At 38.1% G+C, this 14979-nt stretch overlaps 1 protein-coding gene across 1 annotated transcript in view; it reads left to right on the forward strand.

The window, feature by feature from the left end:
- Positions 1 to 14979, forward strand: part of mfr (ferlin family C2 domain-containing myoferlin misfire) — a 141327-nt gene that overhangs the window by 88247 nt on the left and 38101 nt on the right. The window contains exons 9-11 of the mRNA XM_072297777.1: positions 8568 to 8652; positions 10710 to 10866; positions 11556 to 11742. Of these exons, the coding sequence (XP_072153878.1) occupies positions 8568 to 8652; positions 10710 to 10866; positions 11556 to 11742 (429 nt within the window). The remainder of the gene's footprint in view (positions 1 to 8567; positions 8653 to 10709; positions 10867 to 11555; positions 11743 to 14979) is intronic.

Raw genomic sequence — 14979 nt, forward strand, 5'->3', positions numbered from 1 at the left:
AAGGTCGACTTAAAGTCCTGTACTCAATTTCTACAAATGGGTCGATTGCGCTGGTCACAGAATCATGTTTCAATGTTTGGTTGGTGTAGATTAGCTGAAAATAATAAGATCTGTCCAAATAGCAACTTTCTACGTTCAATTTTAACCATGATATCGCCCTTTGAAAAATCGGGTTTTTGACATCATCCACCGCGGTATTGACATCTTTGGTTTCTTCCACCTTGCTTTCATCAGTCGGTGTGACGCACATTTGCACTGGTTACTCAACGTGAAACTCGGATGAAAGCAAAATGGAAGAAACCAAGGGTGTCACTACCGCGATGGATGACGTCAAAAATCCGACTTTTCAATGGGTGATAGCTCGGTTAATATTGAACGTAGAAAGTTGCTGTTTGTACAGATCTTATTATTTTTAGCTGATCTGCAAAAATCGAAAATCAAAACACGATTCTGTGATCAGCGCAACTGACCCATTGTCCTAAAGTTAAAATTGGAACATAGAATCATGACTTCGTGAGGATTAGTGGTAACTGAAGTTCCCTTTACTTCGCTTCTTCTCCCTTGCCCCGAGGTCTCAACAAAAATGCCGTAACAAAAGTGACAATTGTTTTTTCTATTTTTTTTTTTTCTTCAAATGTTCATTACAGCAAAAACTGAAAGTAATTATAATCCTACATTTATCAGAATGATTTCAGCAAATTACTGCATTGGGAACTCAGGCTAACAAAGTAAAGCATATTGCGACGATATGGTTCTCTCAGATCATTATGAAAATGAAAAAATGAAAATTTGAAAATGAAAATTTTTACCTGGAAATATGTAGCGCTATAAATGTAAATGACAGTGGGAGACATAAAACGCCATAAGAGGAAGAGTCATTAGGTTTTAGTCCACCTCCCCTATTCCTTTTAGAAAAATGCTGTAATATACGCTCTTAAGTCTACAGCGAAAATCGGTAAATTTTTGAACTCTTTCATACGTGGGGGCCTCGCATAGAGACAATTTCGTATCCAAGTTTATTCTCCAAAGGAGCATTTCCCCATTATTTTACCGTTGTCTCATCTGAGTACCCTTTTCCACCTCACTGTTTATATCCTGGTGTGTTTGTGCTCTTCCTGTGATAATTTTTTCTTTATTCTCTATGTTTTGGTATTCGAAAGAATCTCAGCTTGGTTTTACAGAGTGTCATCATGTTTCTCAAACGGTTCCTTTAAAGTTATACAAAAAATGTTGGCTCCGCTCGTTACAGAGAAACAGTCCTCCGAATTTAAGGTGTCAAAATGCAGCGCAGTACAAACTTAAGACCGAATATATTTGCCGAGTTTCATTTCTCTTCCTGTCGGCCAATTTCACAAATTCTCCTGTGTTTTAATTTTCAAATATAAAAATTTAATGAAGTCTATTTAAATTTCATCACTCTTGATTATAAAATCACGATTAAAGTGCAAGTTAAAGAGAATAGTCAGCTTATGTAAAAGGTTTGTCGGAAAGAAAAATGCATGCATCTTCGCGCTATGCATCCACCGGACGAACCAGAAACTATCACGGCTCTCTCGAAGGTTATTCCCAGCTTAATGCAATGATCAGGAAACCAACAGTATGCAGTATTTAAAAAAATGAATGAAAAAAAAAATCGAATTATAAAAATGTTTTGTCCTCTCTTCTGTGACTGAAAAGGAGGAAAATGAGAGGAACTTTGGCAACATGTTTTCCCTTTCTCGCAGAATTTGCATCTCTTAATAAAAAAGATTATCTGAATCTCAGTAACAATTAAGCCTCCTGGCATGGATTTAGTAAACGCCGCCGACGCACCGAAGGTAGAGCCTAGAGCCCCCTTATGCACATTTTGGAGAATGAATATTTTATACTCTCGGGATTTTCATGTACCCGGAAAGACACCCTTTATTTATCCTCGCAAAGGTTTGTCAGAGCTGATACCCATTTAATTATTAACCAGGTGACTTGGTTAGATAAATTATGCACCTCCACGCAAATCCTTTCTCGAATCCGTTATGTCAATGAGCTTAGCTTCATTGCAGCGAAGAGTTATGAGAGTAGGCATTTTAGTTCGGCGAGAAATAATTGAATCAGTCCGAATAAATTAGGGTATTAAAAAATAGAAGGTGTATTGGTGATTAATATATAAAAAATAGACACGCAATATTCACGCCTTTTAATGTAAATTAGAATCTTAAAACCCCCAAGGGTGGCAATCGGCCGATATCGTCCACTTGAAAGTCGCTTTCAATTTTGCCGCGTAGGCAAAAAACACAGACGATGGTGCGCAAATCGTTCGTCAGTTGAGCGATTTTTGAAATTGATCAAACTCAATCTCATAAATAAAACTGCAAGGGTCGAAACCTTGTGTTCCTTAATTTTGAGGAACCGCCGGGCCGATGTCCTTGATTTTTGTTGCAAACAAAAGCTGTTGATGTCCAAATGATGCCATAAATCTGAGGTTTTCAATATCCGCTCTTGAAAGTTTTCCTGGAGTGGAGTGAGTCATAATCGAGGGCTCAGGTGTGGAGAATTATTGCTAAAATTTGCCTTTTGACAAGCTGACTCTCCTTTGATAAGCAGATCACTCGAACACTACTCATTTTATCCAAATTCATCTAAAATTATGGTGCGGTCTCTGTAGGAGAAAAGAATTACACAACTTAAGTGGGAACTACGCACGCATCTAAACAAAACTGAAAAATAGGAGCTTTGATTTGGGTAAAAATATTCTAGCACTAATCGTTAAGTAAATTTCTTCTAGAATCAAGAAGCATCAAAGAAGCAGGTTTATAAAAGTGTCCGTCCCTTTAACAAGAAAAAAATCTTATTGGCCGAAAATTTAAGAACGTTTTTGCTTAAATTACTCCAGTGAACAGATGCAACTTCTCCAAGGATTGGAAAAAAAAACATAGAACGGCCAGAGGTGCACCGTCTATTTTCTTAGAGACTATAACGGGAGACGCAAAAACAACAACTCCGGAAAATAAACGCGGCAGCCGGACTTATTCCACTGCTTTCGGGAAATAATTACGTGTCAAATTAATTTCGAGCTGCTTGATTTTCGTTAAAGTGCCCTAGGACGTTAGGACTTCGAGCCGAGTCGCAGCGTTGCGAAATTTCAATTAAAATTACGACTTTCGTTTGCGCCCTTTTACTGCGGGAGCACCTGGAAATATCGGCAACACCATAGTTAAGTGAGGAGAGGAAAATGAGGTAGCGACGCGTCCGGAATGCTGAAAGGAGACGTGCATCTTTCAGCAGAAATTAGACCTGTCAGCAGCTTAGCTTGCGTCGGTTGGCGTCTTGTGGCTGGAATGGCGTTCGTTTTCAATTCGTCACTCTCGCAGGAGAACAATAAAGGTTCCTGATCGCGAATGAATGGTTTGACGGTATTTTTACTTTCTCGCGCCATTCGAGCTCGGAGTACTTTTGTAATATTGTTCCAGGAAAATAATACTCGTAAGTTTTCCGGATCATCGATTTCGCCGCTCCTCTGACTTGAGGGCGTTTTGTTAATTTTTGCAAGAGCCGCAGAAAGCATGGATTTATATGTAGAACACGGGTCACGTGGCAATGGCGATACGCTCTTACGTTAGAAGAGCGACAATTTGTTGAGGAAACAAATAAATTAAGTGAAACGTATTTCTGCCATAGTTGTTTGTTTTCTCTCTTTCTCTCCCGGCTGCGCTTACGGATCCAAATTATTCTTTAGAACAGCGGAACATGTTTTCCGTCAAAAACTCAAAAACTTTGACTTTCGACCCAACTTTTCAACACTTGATCTCCAGAAAAATTTACGCTCGTGCGCTAGTGCTTCTTTTCTCTCAGATATATATCATCGTTTTTCATATACGAAAGAACGCGTGCGAAAACTACTTTTCAACACTGCAAAATTTCCTTTCGCGACGTGTTTAATTACTGAAGAACCGTTGAGCATTCCAACTGAAAACTCTGGCGAGTATTTTTCAAATTATACGGAAAAATCAGCCAAAATTGCACAGTCTCATCACTGAAAAAAATAATATGCTGTTTTAGCACCCAGGATGTCAAAAATGTGTCTGGTGATCCTAAGATGCCGCCTTTACTGCCCCTGCAGTTAACTGTACATCCTGTGAATGCAAAGTCAACTGCTTGGTCAATCAGGGCAGCATCTTAGGATCACCAGACACATTTTTAGCATCGTAGGTGCTAAAACAGCAAACCATTTTTTTTCAGTGATTCTTGTAAAATATTGAATTGTTCAAGTCGATTTCGCAACGTTGGATTGGAGATATCGTTTCCATTTCTGGGAAACGATGATTTACCGTCACTTTTTTACTGAAAAAGATACTCGCAGCATGGTAATTGTGCTCTTATGCCCGACTCTCCATATTAAAAAAAAAGAAAATAGAGGAAAAACACCAGGTATAATAAGAGCCATTTCCTGAAGACATTTTCGTGGAGTTTACGGACTGGGCCCTCGTATTACACGGTGCCATTACGAGAGAAATCCCCTCGGTGAAGCGCGGAGAGCCCTAGCGCGGCTCAGGCGCTGGAGAGGCTGATGTTATCATTAACAAGCGCATACTGTCCCGGCTGGGAGAGCGTGGAACAAACGATCTCATTTGCGAAACTCGTTAACTGGCCTTTTCAGCCGCCCTGTAAAGTTCGTGAAACAAAGCAAGTGACTGAGCGACTTTCCCGGCTCTCCGAGAGCCGCCGTCCAAAAATCCCGGCTGAATATTAGTCTTGGATTCCGGAACTGAGCTCGCAGTTGGTGCGGCGCACAGTAGATTGAGTCAATGGAGATGTTGCATGTGTGAGGGATTTGCGATTTGACTGTTGAATCTCATGTAAAAGTTGGCGAGAAACACGATGGTGCCACTGGTTTTCTCTGAAATCAACTTCCAAGCTCCAAAAAAGCTCTCAAAGTGAGGCAAAAATGGAGGGGATATCCCACCCTACCCTGAGAGTCCACCTCTACATCAAAGCAAACTCTCCGTGCAAAGATAGGGAGCAAATACATTAGCAGGGTTGCCGTGTTTTCAGTTTTGGAGTCCCCAAATGAAGTGGCAGCCCTGTCAATGTATTTGCTCCCTATCTTTGCACGGAGAGTTGGTTTTGATAGGTAGAGGTGGTAGGGTAGGATAATTTTGGCTCCATTTTGGCCTCATTATGAGAGCTGTTTTTGAGCTTGGGAGATGATTTCAGAGAAAACCAGTGGCACCATCGTGTTTCTCGCGAACTTTTACGTGAGAGACAACAGTCCAATCGCAAATCCCTCACACACGCAACATCTCCATTAAGGAGGTCGAACATGAAATATTTGACCAACACTGCGAATTTGGATGTTTATTTCGTCACATTTTAAAGTTCAAGGGGTGCTCCTGGCAGAAATTTCACGAATAAGCCAATGGAGCCACTTTTAGAACCTAAAAGTTTTGTATAAGTGGAGTAAGCGTTTAGAGTTTCCAAACTTTGTCTGACCTCTCCTATTTACTCGATCCACTGTGCGACATGCGGCTCACAGGATTGGGCCCCGAGTTTTAATCCATCACCGATAGATTTAACTGTCTCTCACAGCGGTCGTTCACGGAGAAAAATGAGGAAGTGCTTAGCCCAAAAGCGCATGTTATTTTCACCGCTTTTCGCAGAAAGGAACCAAGCCATATCAGCTATTGCCAAGTTGAACCGGGCAAATTTTTGTAAGAGAATGTTTGTGCGGATTCTTTTGAAAATTTTAAGGGATTCGCTTCGCACTGTGCAAAAAATTCACTGGAATTTGCATGAGAATCCATACTACCGTTTTCACGTAACCAATTAAAAATACCCGATTATATTTGGCAATAGCTGATGTAGCTTGGTTCCTTTTTGCATAACGCAGTCCATGTTGAGGATGGGAAATCTGCCGTGCTAAGGAAGAACGCTGTATGAAAATTCGAGAGTTGCCAAATTTCCCTCGATAAAACATGTATTTTTGACAACATTAATGCATATTTTTCTTTGAAATTTTCAGATATTTTAGATTAAATTGCGTACAAAATTATCTGAAATTTTTGGAAAATAATATTCACAATATTCCCGGTAATTTCGGTTTTTATCGGATGAAACTTGGCAATGTCTGGTGGCTCATACGGCGTTCTTCCGTAGCACTGGTCTTGCGCCCGTAACTCGCGTCTGCGGTGAATTCAGCGACTGACACACGAGCATCAAAACAATATTGTCGTTATTGGCTGTTCGCCTACCAAACAAAAGCAGACCGCTATTAAATTGACGCTGGCTGCTTCACTTTGATAACGCATCGTGTTCGCTTCGGTCGAGTAAAGTGTGAGTTTTAAAATCCCGGCGCCTGCAGCCAGAGCCAATCAGGGCCGCAGAGATCTGAACTTGTTAAATCGATAAGTTCAGTTAGATTGTGACGGTAGCTTTTGAGTTTGGATCGCATCGCTGATCTGCGTCTATTACGTGAAGATTAAGAATTTTGATTATATTCCTCCGAATGACTAGATAAAAAAGTAAAACTAAAGGAATAAACATAAATAAATGAATAATTAAACAAGAAGATTTAACATAAAAAAGCTGAAGAGGGCGCAAATGTTGACGTCTACATTAGCTGAGAGTACATCGATTTTGATACTGAGCAGAAAAAGAACAGAAACCTTGGGTGCACGGTTGAATAATTTTGAAGGCGTGAAGATAGCATTTTACGCCATTTTCGCCACAAAGGATGTCTTAATTTGGAAAATTTGACTAAAAATTCGACAATAACATCAAAAAATACCCTTTGACTCAAAATTCAAAACAATCGATCGTACAGGAGCCGTTTTTCGTAGGATCAGTAGACTCAACAGGATGGTAGACGATACCGATTACAATTTACATACGTTAGCGCGCCTTCATTTTCGTCTGATACTGTGCAATACTTCCGTGGTGAAATAGTTGCTCAGAGCGCCTTCAACCATATCGTTCCGACTTGATGGCAGATGATCACGATTACCGCTGAAATCTCAACTGAGCGCGCGCGCAGTTACACATTTTTTTATCACCGACGGTGGGGTAAAAAACATTAATCCCTCAATTTACAACTTATTACGTTTTCCACCGCCTATTTCAAGTGGGGTGAAACAAAATGATCACTTTAAAATCTGTCGTGATATTTATATGTATAATCAAGTACTGTCGTAAGTTTTCAGTACACCGGTTATATTTTATTATATACAATGGGATTTTCATCAAGTAGAATTTATATTTATACGTAGTCAGGTGAAATATTAGATATTTCAATTGCTCTCTAATCTTAAAGAAAGGGGTTTTTCTGAAAACAGTCCAATCCACGACACATTTATTTAGAGACCTTCAGCGGTTTAACCGATCTGGACATAGACGCATTTAGAGAGTTGAGTCTCACATGTGAAAACATGCTCGCCAAATGCAAATGAAGATTTCATGAGACTTCAATTCTCTCTCAAACGAACATGCTTCATCGCGGGGTACATCCGCACAATCTGAATTTTTCAGGCAGCATTCCGGGGTTTGAATGGAGCTCGTTTCTAGCTACGCTTTATGAAATTCAATAATTTGGAAGCGATAATTCACTCAGTTTGCTCAGTGCATCTTTTCGAGTAGGGGTGATTCTAATGGTAATGGACTCATTTCGTGACAATGGGTGGGTTTTCTTCAGTGGCGAGGCGCGGTGATCGATTATCGATATCTCTCCATTTGAAGCTGTGGTAAGGAATCGATTATTAAGGTGTTCGTTGTGGACAGTCTGTTTATCGGTTTTTTTCATAGCTTTAAACGGGAAATATATTGCAAAGCATACCACGACACTGGTTTCATTGATCATTTATCCTTCCTGATCAATACAGAGCTCATTCGGATTGGCTTCTTCTGGAGAGGACAAATCACAAAATAGCCGTTGCCCGTTTATTTTTGTAATTTAATTATTCCGAATAGAAACATATCGACCGATTTACTTGGGTGTTGGAGAAAACCGGCTTAATGAAGGGGGAAAACACAAAAAAAATTCTCAGGAACAGCACTAAAACTGGTTTTCAGCCGAACGAAGTAAGCCTTTGACTATGAAATTATCTCCTGAGTAATTTTTGACGATTAAAATATACCATTGATTTGTTTAGAAGTTTTGTAGAATAGCTTTCATAGAGAAAATATATCAGTATAGTTAGTTTTTTGTGCGAGCATTTGACTTTACAAAGCGAAAATGACTCCAGTTATCTGATCGGCATTTACAGAAAATAATACGATTTTTCGGGAAAAAGATGCAATACACTTCAAATCACTACAAGTTGCCGGCTTTGTGCGAGACTATTAACATTCTGATGAGTTTGGCAACGGCTATATTGCATGATAATTCCTCTCTGCTAATTGTGATCGGTTCATGGTAAACAAATTGGAACTCAAGTGTTCCGTGTTAGTTACTAAGCACAGACCAGCACAGACTATCCGTCTAAAATTTTTAATCCACTAACTGACTTTTACCGCAAAGAAAATGTATTTTTGTATGTTGCGTTAAATAGTTTGACTGACTAAAATCATAAATTTCCGTTCTCTTGTGATTTTTGTAACAGGTCCTCCAGTCAAGGAAAATCCTTCGAAGTGACAAAATGTTAGGCAGCTTTAAGCTAGATGTGGCGACTGTCTGGGCTCAGACAGGTATAACCACTTCTTGCTACCTTCAGTTCATTGTAAGATCCTTTGTTACGTTTCGATACGTTTTAGAGATCGAATTTACCTCTTTCGCGGTATCTCAAGGCCAAAAATATATCTTAAAATAACACCCGTTCAGCAAGTGGTTTTTGCTAGCCAACACACGACGCTACGACTACAATGAAAATTTACCAAAGCGAATCTGCACTATACATACTTACAGAAAAAATGCAATAGTCAATCGAATCAACTAATTATTTTTGAATCTCAAGTGGCCGTTTGTAAAATCACGGAAAACTAAATCACTCCGTCGCAAAACGTTATGTAAAACTATATTTTACGATAAAATTCTGCATTTTAATACAAATACGTGGTGTCCATTTGAATGTCGCGGCTTTCCGAGATTATTTTTTTCACACATTTCTCAAGCTAAAAATACTTCAAATTTGCTCAAATATGTGATAAATTATTTTCTTTCATAGATAGAACAGATTTTTAGCCGAACTTAATCAATCTTCAGAAAAGACCAAGACCCATGTGGTAAAACTCGTAGGGTATAAAAATCTCCACCAGTCGTCCGAAAACCAAAAGAGCAACTCTACTTTTTGTACCTTAAGTGATATTTGTAGCTGTTGGGGCAATTAAGTAATAAATTAACCGCTTACTGCAGATGAGACTAAATAATTCCATATAAATGAGTTCCCTTCTACCCTGTTTTGATTCAGATATTATTTTTATCTGCGAATCTGGAAATTTTCCTAGACCCATTGAAACCATCTCGTGTTACCAAAGAAAAGGAAAAAAGTTAACGAAAATTCCAACACTGCAAACATATTTTCTTAAGCCCACAATATGTCCCTAATGATGACTTTTATGCCTATTGCTCAAACCGTTTTCTTGTTCTCCCCTTCTTTCTTTTGTCTTGAGTCTCTCAAATATTTATCTACTCCATCGTACGTAATGCATCACAGTGTTTTCCTTTATTTTCTATTCCCATTGTCTCATCAGTGTCGATTGATTGCATTTTACCTAATGACTGACGCCGGCTACACAGACTTGTCATGTGTTTTTAGTGATGAACAAAATTCAATTTTTTTGATTCTGTGACTTTTAAGGAAAACATGTTATATCCACCAAAACGCTTCTCTATCCTTCTTGGAGGCTGAAATTTTATATTTGTTGCACCTATTGAATTCAGCATGACCACTCTGCTTACTATCAATTAATGATGCGTCTCCTGACCTTTTTCGTCAATGTTCCAAAAGTGAAAAAAGTATCTCTATGTATATGTTTAAATCCGCTCAACGAAATATTTCAAGAGAAACATGTGCACAAATACGTAATAAGTAGCATGTTAAGTATTTGTCAAAATTAAATGACCAGTTACATACTTAAATTCTCATGCTAAATATATGGGCATTTACGAGTAGTTGTTTCAAACTATAAAGAACAGTTCCAAAAATTGATTTAAATGTTCATCGTCATTAAAATGGTTTGTTGAACCTTGTGCTTTGATGAAAAACCATTACCATGTAATTTTCGCTGGACTAAGAAGATAAAGAGAACAAAAACAGGTCGGATTGGAATTTTTAATGATGAGTTCCAACTGAAAATTACAAATTTGAAAAAAAAAAAAATTTAAGGTGAAGTATTTTTGTGTAATTTATGTGTTTTCAGAGCCATTAAGCCGTAAAATACGACCTGAGAAGGGATCCAAAAATATATAATGCGTAATTACTCAATAAAAAATGAAGTAAAAGAATACTTCACGTTTCAATAAAATCATTGAGAATACAATTTTCTTTTTTGAATACAAAATTGAGTATTAAATAAATCCGAGCGGTAATTGATATCATTATCATTGATGATAAACGGTGCTTTACCCCCAAATAAAATGGTCCTGTGTGTAAATCAAGAGTCAAGATTAACGGAACTCAAATCATTCACAAGCCACGGCTATCTGGTTGTTAGATAGTTATATAGAAATAATTGCATCATGAAGGGAAAATCAATTACAGTGATTTGTAACCTATACGTATTGATCAACTTTCCACTCATTTCAGATCACCAGTTTTACCATCGATGGGCTTTGCTCACGGACCCAGAGGACATAGCCGGAGGACCGAAGGGATATTTAAAGTGTGACATATCTGTCGTTGGTAAAGGTGACTCAGTAAAAGTTCCACCGAAGAGTGAAAAAGATGAGGATGATATCGAAGCGTGAGTCAAAATTTAATAAATATAAATGGAGAAAAAAGAATGAATGAAATAGTGCAATTATTTTTCGGTCTTTAAAACTTCTCTTCTGGAATATTTTACACGTTAATGGATTTGGTTGGTTTCAAAATATAAAATTGAAGTGACATTGTGAGATGACATGAGATGTTCTGCGAAGTAGGAAGACTTTTCCGTAATTGCGTCGTCGATAAAAGTTTGCTGCGCTGTGCAGTTGGACCGCCTTGAACAGAAAGAAACCAAGCCACATCAGCTATTGCCTAATTTAACTGAGCACTTTAATGTTTCACATGAACACGGTTGTGCGGATTTTTGTGCATATTTCAGTGTATTTTCTGCATACTGCGAAGCAAGTTTCTAAAATTTTTCAAATAAATCCGCAAAAACGTACTCTTGTAAAAAATTAAACCACCCTGTTAAATTTAGCGATCGCTGATGTGGCTTGGTTCCTTTCTACGAAAAGTGGTCCAATTACGCCTCAAACTCTTGTGGTTTTCCTTCTTTTCCTCCGCGACATAATTTTAATTCAAAAACATTAATGGATTTCGATGATTAATGACTTTTTGTCTATTTCATTTTTCTGCAATGTCAATCGTCCGATAATTTTAAAAATGTTTAAAACTTTTCTAACGCTATTTCTACGTTTAAAATGTTTATTTTTCTCCTACGCACAGGAACTTGCTGCTGCCGGATGGCGTTCCGATGGAAAGACAGAGAGCGAAATTCATCGTTAAAATCTATAGGGCGGACGGACTACCAAAAATGAATTCTTCCATTGTTGCCAATGTTAAAAAAGCTTTTACAAGAGAGGTGCGAGACCTCGTTGATCCCTATGTACAAGTATCCTTTGCTGGACTCACCGTGAGTATTGCCATCCATTTATGCATGTACAGCTATTTGTATTGTACATTGTGCATGTATTCAACTATATCCCGTGACTGCATAATATTTTGTCAAAGTATCTTCAAAGTAAATTTACTAATCTAAAATGTCTGAAAAGACCAAGGAAAAATAACTTCCTTAAATATGAGCCTGTTCTCGGAGGGATATCTTTTGAATGTTCATATGACATTTTTCCTTAGCACGGCAGTTTGGGTGCGATATTTTTTAGTTAAAAATTAATTGACTGTAATGGACCACCAGATAAGGTACGAATTTCAGCATTCTGATACATGTTTATTAATCAAAATTTTACGTAAAACACGATGCACACAACGAAATTTACCGAAATGAACTCCTTACGAAGATATTTAATGATTCTTGATGCGTGAATTCAAACCACCCGCTCATGAAAACACAATGCTCTACGTGATTCACATCGCGCGCTAAACGTTATCATGACAGTCTTTACGATATACAAATCTGGCAACCTCAATCTTGACACTTTGGCTCAGCTATAGCAAATTCCTTACAGTTTGAACAACACATGGTGGGAAATGAACATTACTCGATTGAGGAGCTTGTTGAAACCGTTGTAGTGCGCGATTTGACTCACGTAGACCTTTGAGTTTCTTGTCAGCAGGCAGTTCAAATTCCTCGTAACCAATGTGAAATAAAAACGTTAATATCTTCGTTAGAAGTTGGTTTCAGTCATTTTCGTTGTGCGTATCGTGTTCTGCATGAAATTTTGGTTAAGAAACATGTATCAGAATGCTTAAATTCGTACCTTGTCTAGTGGTCCATTCGTTGAATATGTTTCTTAGAGTTATTTAGATCAAATTATGAGTAAAATTGTTCGTAGATTTTACAGGAAAAATGTTTTAGTTTTCTCAGAAATGTGTAAATTTTTCGAGTCAATATGGCAACGTGTAGATGTGGTTCTACGCTCACGGAGTGGCATCGCATGAAACATCTCAAGCAAAAAGATCATTCAAGAGAGAATAATTTTAAATGATAATCCACTTGTTACTTCGACACTTCATAGGGACTTATACGCGAGGCGACGAAAAATAAATGAAAACGCCTTCAATGAATTGAATAGGCACACCGAGCTCTCAGGAGGTCGAATAGTGGTATCGCCCCCTGCAGCACATATCTTCAGGTTTTGTATTATAAATCGTGTAATTTTTGGCTATCGCGTGCTAGGAAAAACGCTTCAGAAGCCTTATTCAGACGTTGCCATATTTCTTTCTATAAACATGGATTTATTAAGGAAATTGTGCATATTTTTCTTCCAATTTTTCCGTAAATTTTGTTTGCAATCAATTCAACAATGAAGTAACCAGTCGTCATTATTATTACCAAATCAATTACACCGGCGAACTTGTAATAATGAGCTATCAGAAAATGTGTAAAAAGATTTGGTTTCAGGACATTCCGTAAACGATTTGTTGTCCGTGCACCTCTTTTGTCTAGCAGTTTACGCCGACGCGTAAAAAAAGCAACAGTGACTTGGTCCAAGCACTATATTTTAGTCCGTATGTAAAATTATATTGACAATATCGCACTGAGAAAATTGAGAGAGAAGGCGGTGTTGTTATGGTAATTCATTTTTTAAATGAAATGTTACTTTCTTCTTTTGATTCATCTTTTCAAATTGTCATTGGTGAATATTTGGTTTAATTTCTATCCTTAGAGTTTAAATACATTAATTACAAATATTTGTAAAACATTTTCCAAGCGCGATGACATCGATATTAATTTCAATGAGCCATAGTTGCGTTGAAAAGAACCATACAAAAATGAATAAAAGAGGAAAAAGCAAGAATTACGCAATCTTTGGTTTTAACCCGTGTGTACATCGATCTTTTAGAATCAAATAGTCCAATTTTGAACGTTTGATTGCGCTTAGACCGCGCTGCAACACAGTAAAGACACAAAATATAAAAGATAAAACTAAATAGGTTGTGGAAACCATTATTTATTTGACACAGAACCACCTCAATATTTAAAAAATACTCATTATATTTTCCTTTGATACATCTTTTTTTTCATCAATTACATGAAAATAATCTGTGCAGACTGTGCTAAACATTTCAAAATCATGAGTCGAAAAACGCTGACTCCGCGAGTTTAAATATAAGAGCCTAACACACAGCGGAGCGACGTGCTGGTGCTGTGCTGCCAGCGCGGACCGTGGACTGGCGCCTACAAACCTAAGGGGATACTTCAAGCATTGCGCAATGCGTGAAGTATCCCAGTTAGGTTTGTAGGCGCCAATGCGCGTTCCGCGCTGGCCGGCCGCCCGCCGCGCCGCAGATTGCCACGCTTTGCTCAAGCAACTATTTTACAACATAGGTGTTGCACAGTATCATACGAAATGGGAGGCGCTCCAACATATTTATAGTGACAAGCATCTTTAAGATTACGGAGCTTTCCTCGCGAAATATCTCAAGATACTACGGCACAAAAAGAGAGCGGTAGTCAAAAAACTCACCAAGTCCTAGCATCCGTATTTAACAACGTTTAGCATAATTTTTGAATTTCATTAGAGAAAAGATTACTTGATTTAGGCAGGAAAATTATTGAGTATGTCGCCAAGAAGATTATATTTTGAATTAAGAATAAAATAGCTGAATGAAAGCTGGTTTCTGCTTGTTGTAAGCTACTATTCTTTTTAAATAAGCATCTCTCTTCTTTAAACGAGCATTATTGTCATGGGAACGGAGTTCCCCATGATATTAGAATCGTTCCGTTGCTTTCGCTATGGGATTCCCTATACCTCTGCGACCTTGAGCGTTTCGCCCAGTCTCCGATTTTTGGTTGATTTTCCGATGTATCAAAAACCGTTGTATTTTTTAGCCAATCATGTCTCTACGTCAAGTTGTGTTGATTGCTAAAATTCGCTTTCAGCGAGTTTTTTTCCATCTTGAGATGTCGTGTCTGACTGGTAAATCTGCGCAGAACCACGAAGTTCCGTTTTTAGGCAAATTCTTTTTTTTGGGAGGTTCTGATTGGTTATTTTTCGCCATCAGTTTTCTGTTCGTTGGTGCAAAAGATCGCCTACCTCGGTGTTCTTGAGAAGCCGCCATTATCCCACCTCAAATTTGAAAAATAGAAGTAAAGAAATAATAACCATCGTACAAGGTGGAAAATTGTTCTGGAGGACTCGTTACGGATAAAGAAGTCAAAATCAGAGCTCGATTGATTGATTTAATT

Source organism: Bemisia tabaci, chromosome 3 (assembly GCF_918797505.1).
Source record: "Bemisia tabaci chromosome 3, PGI_BMITA_v3".
In the NCBI taxonomy this organism is placed as follows: domain Eukaryota; kingdom Metazoa; phylum Arthropoda; class Insecta; order Hemiptera; family Aleyrodidae; genus Bemisia; species Bemisia tabaci.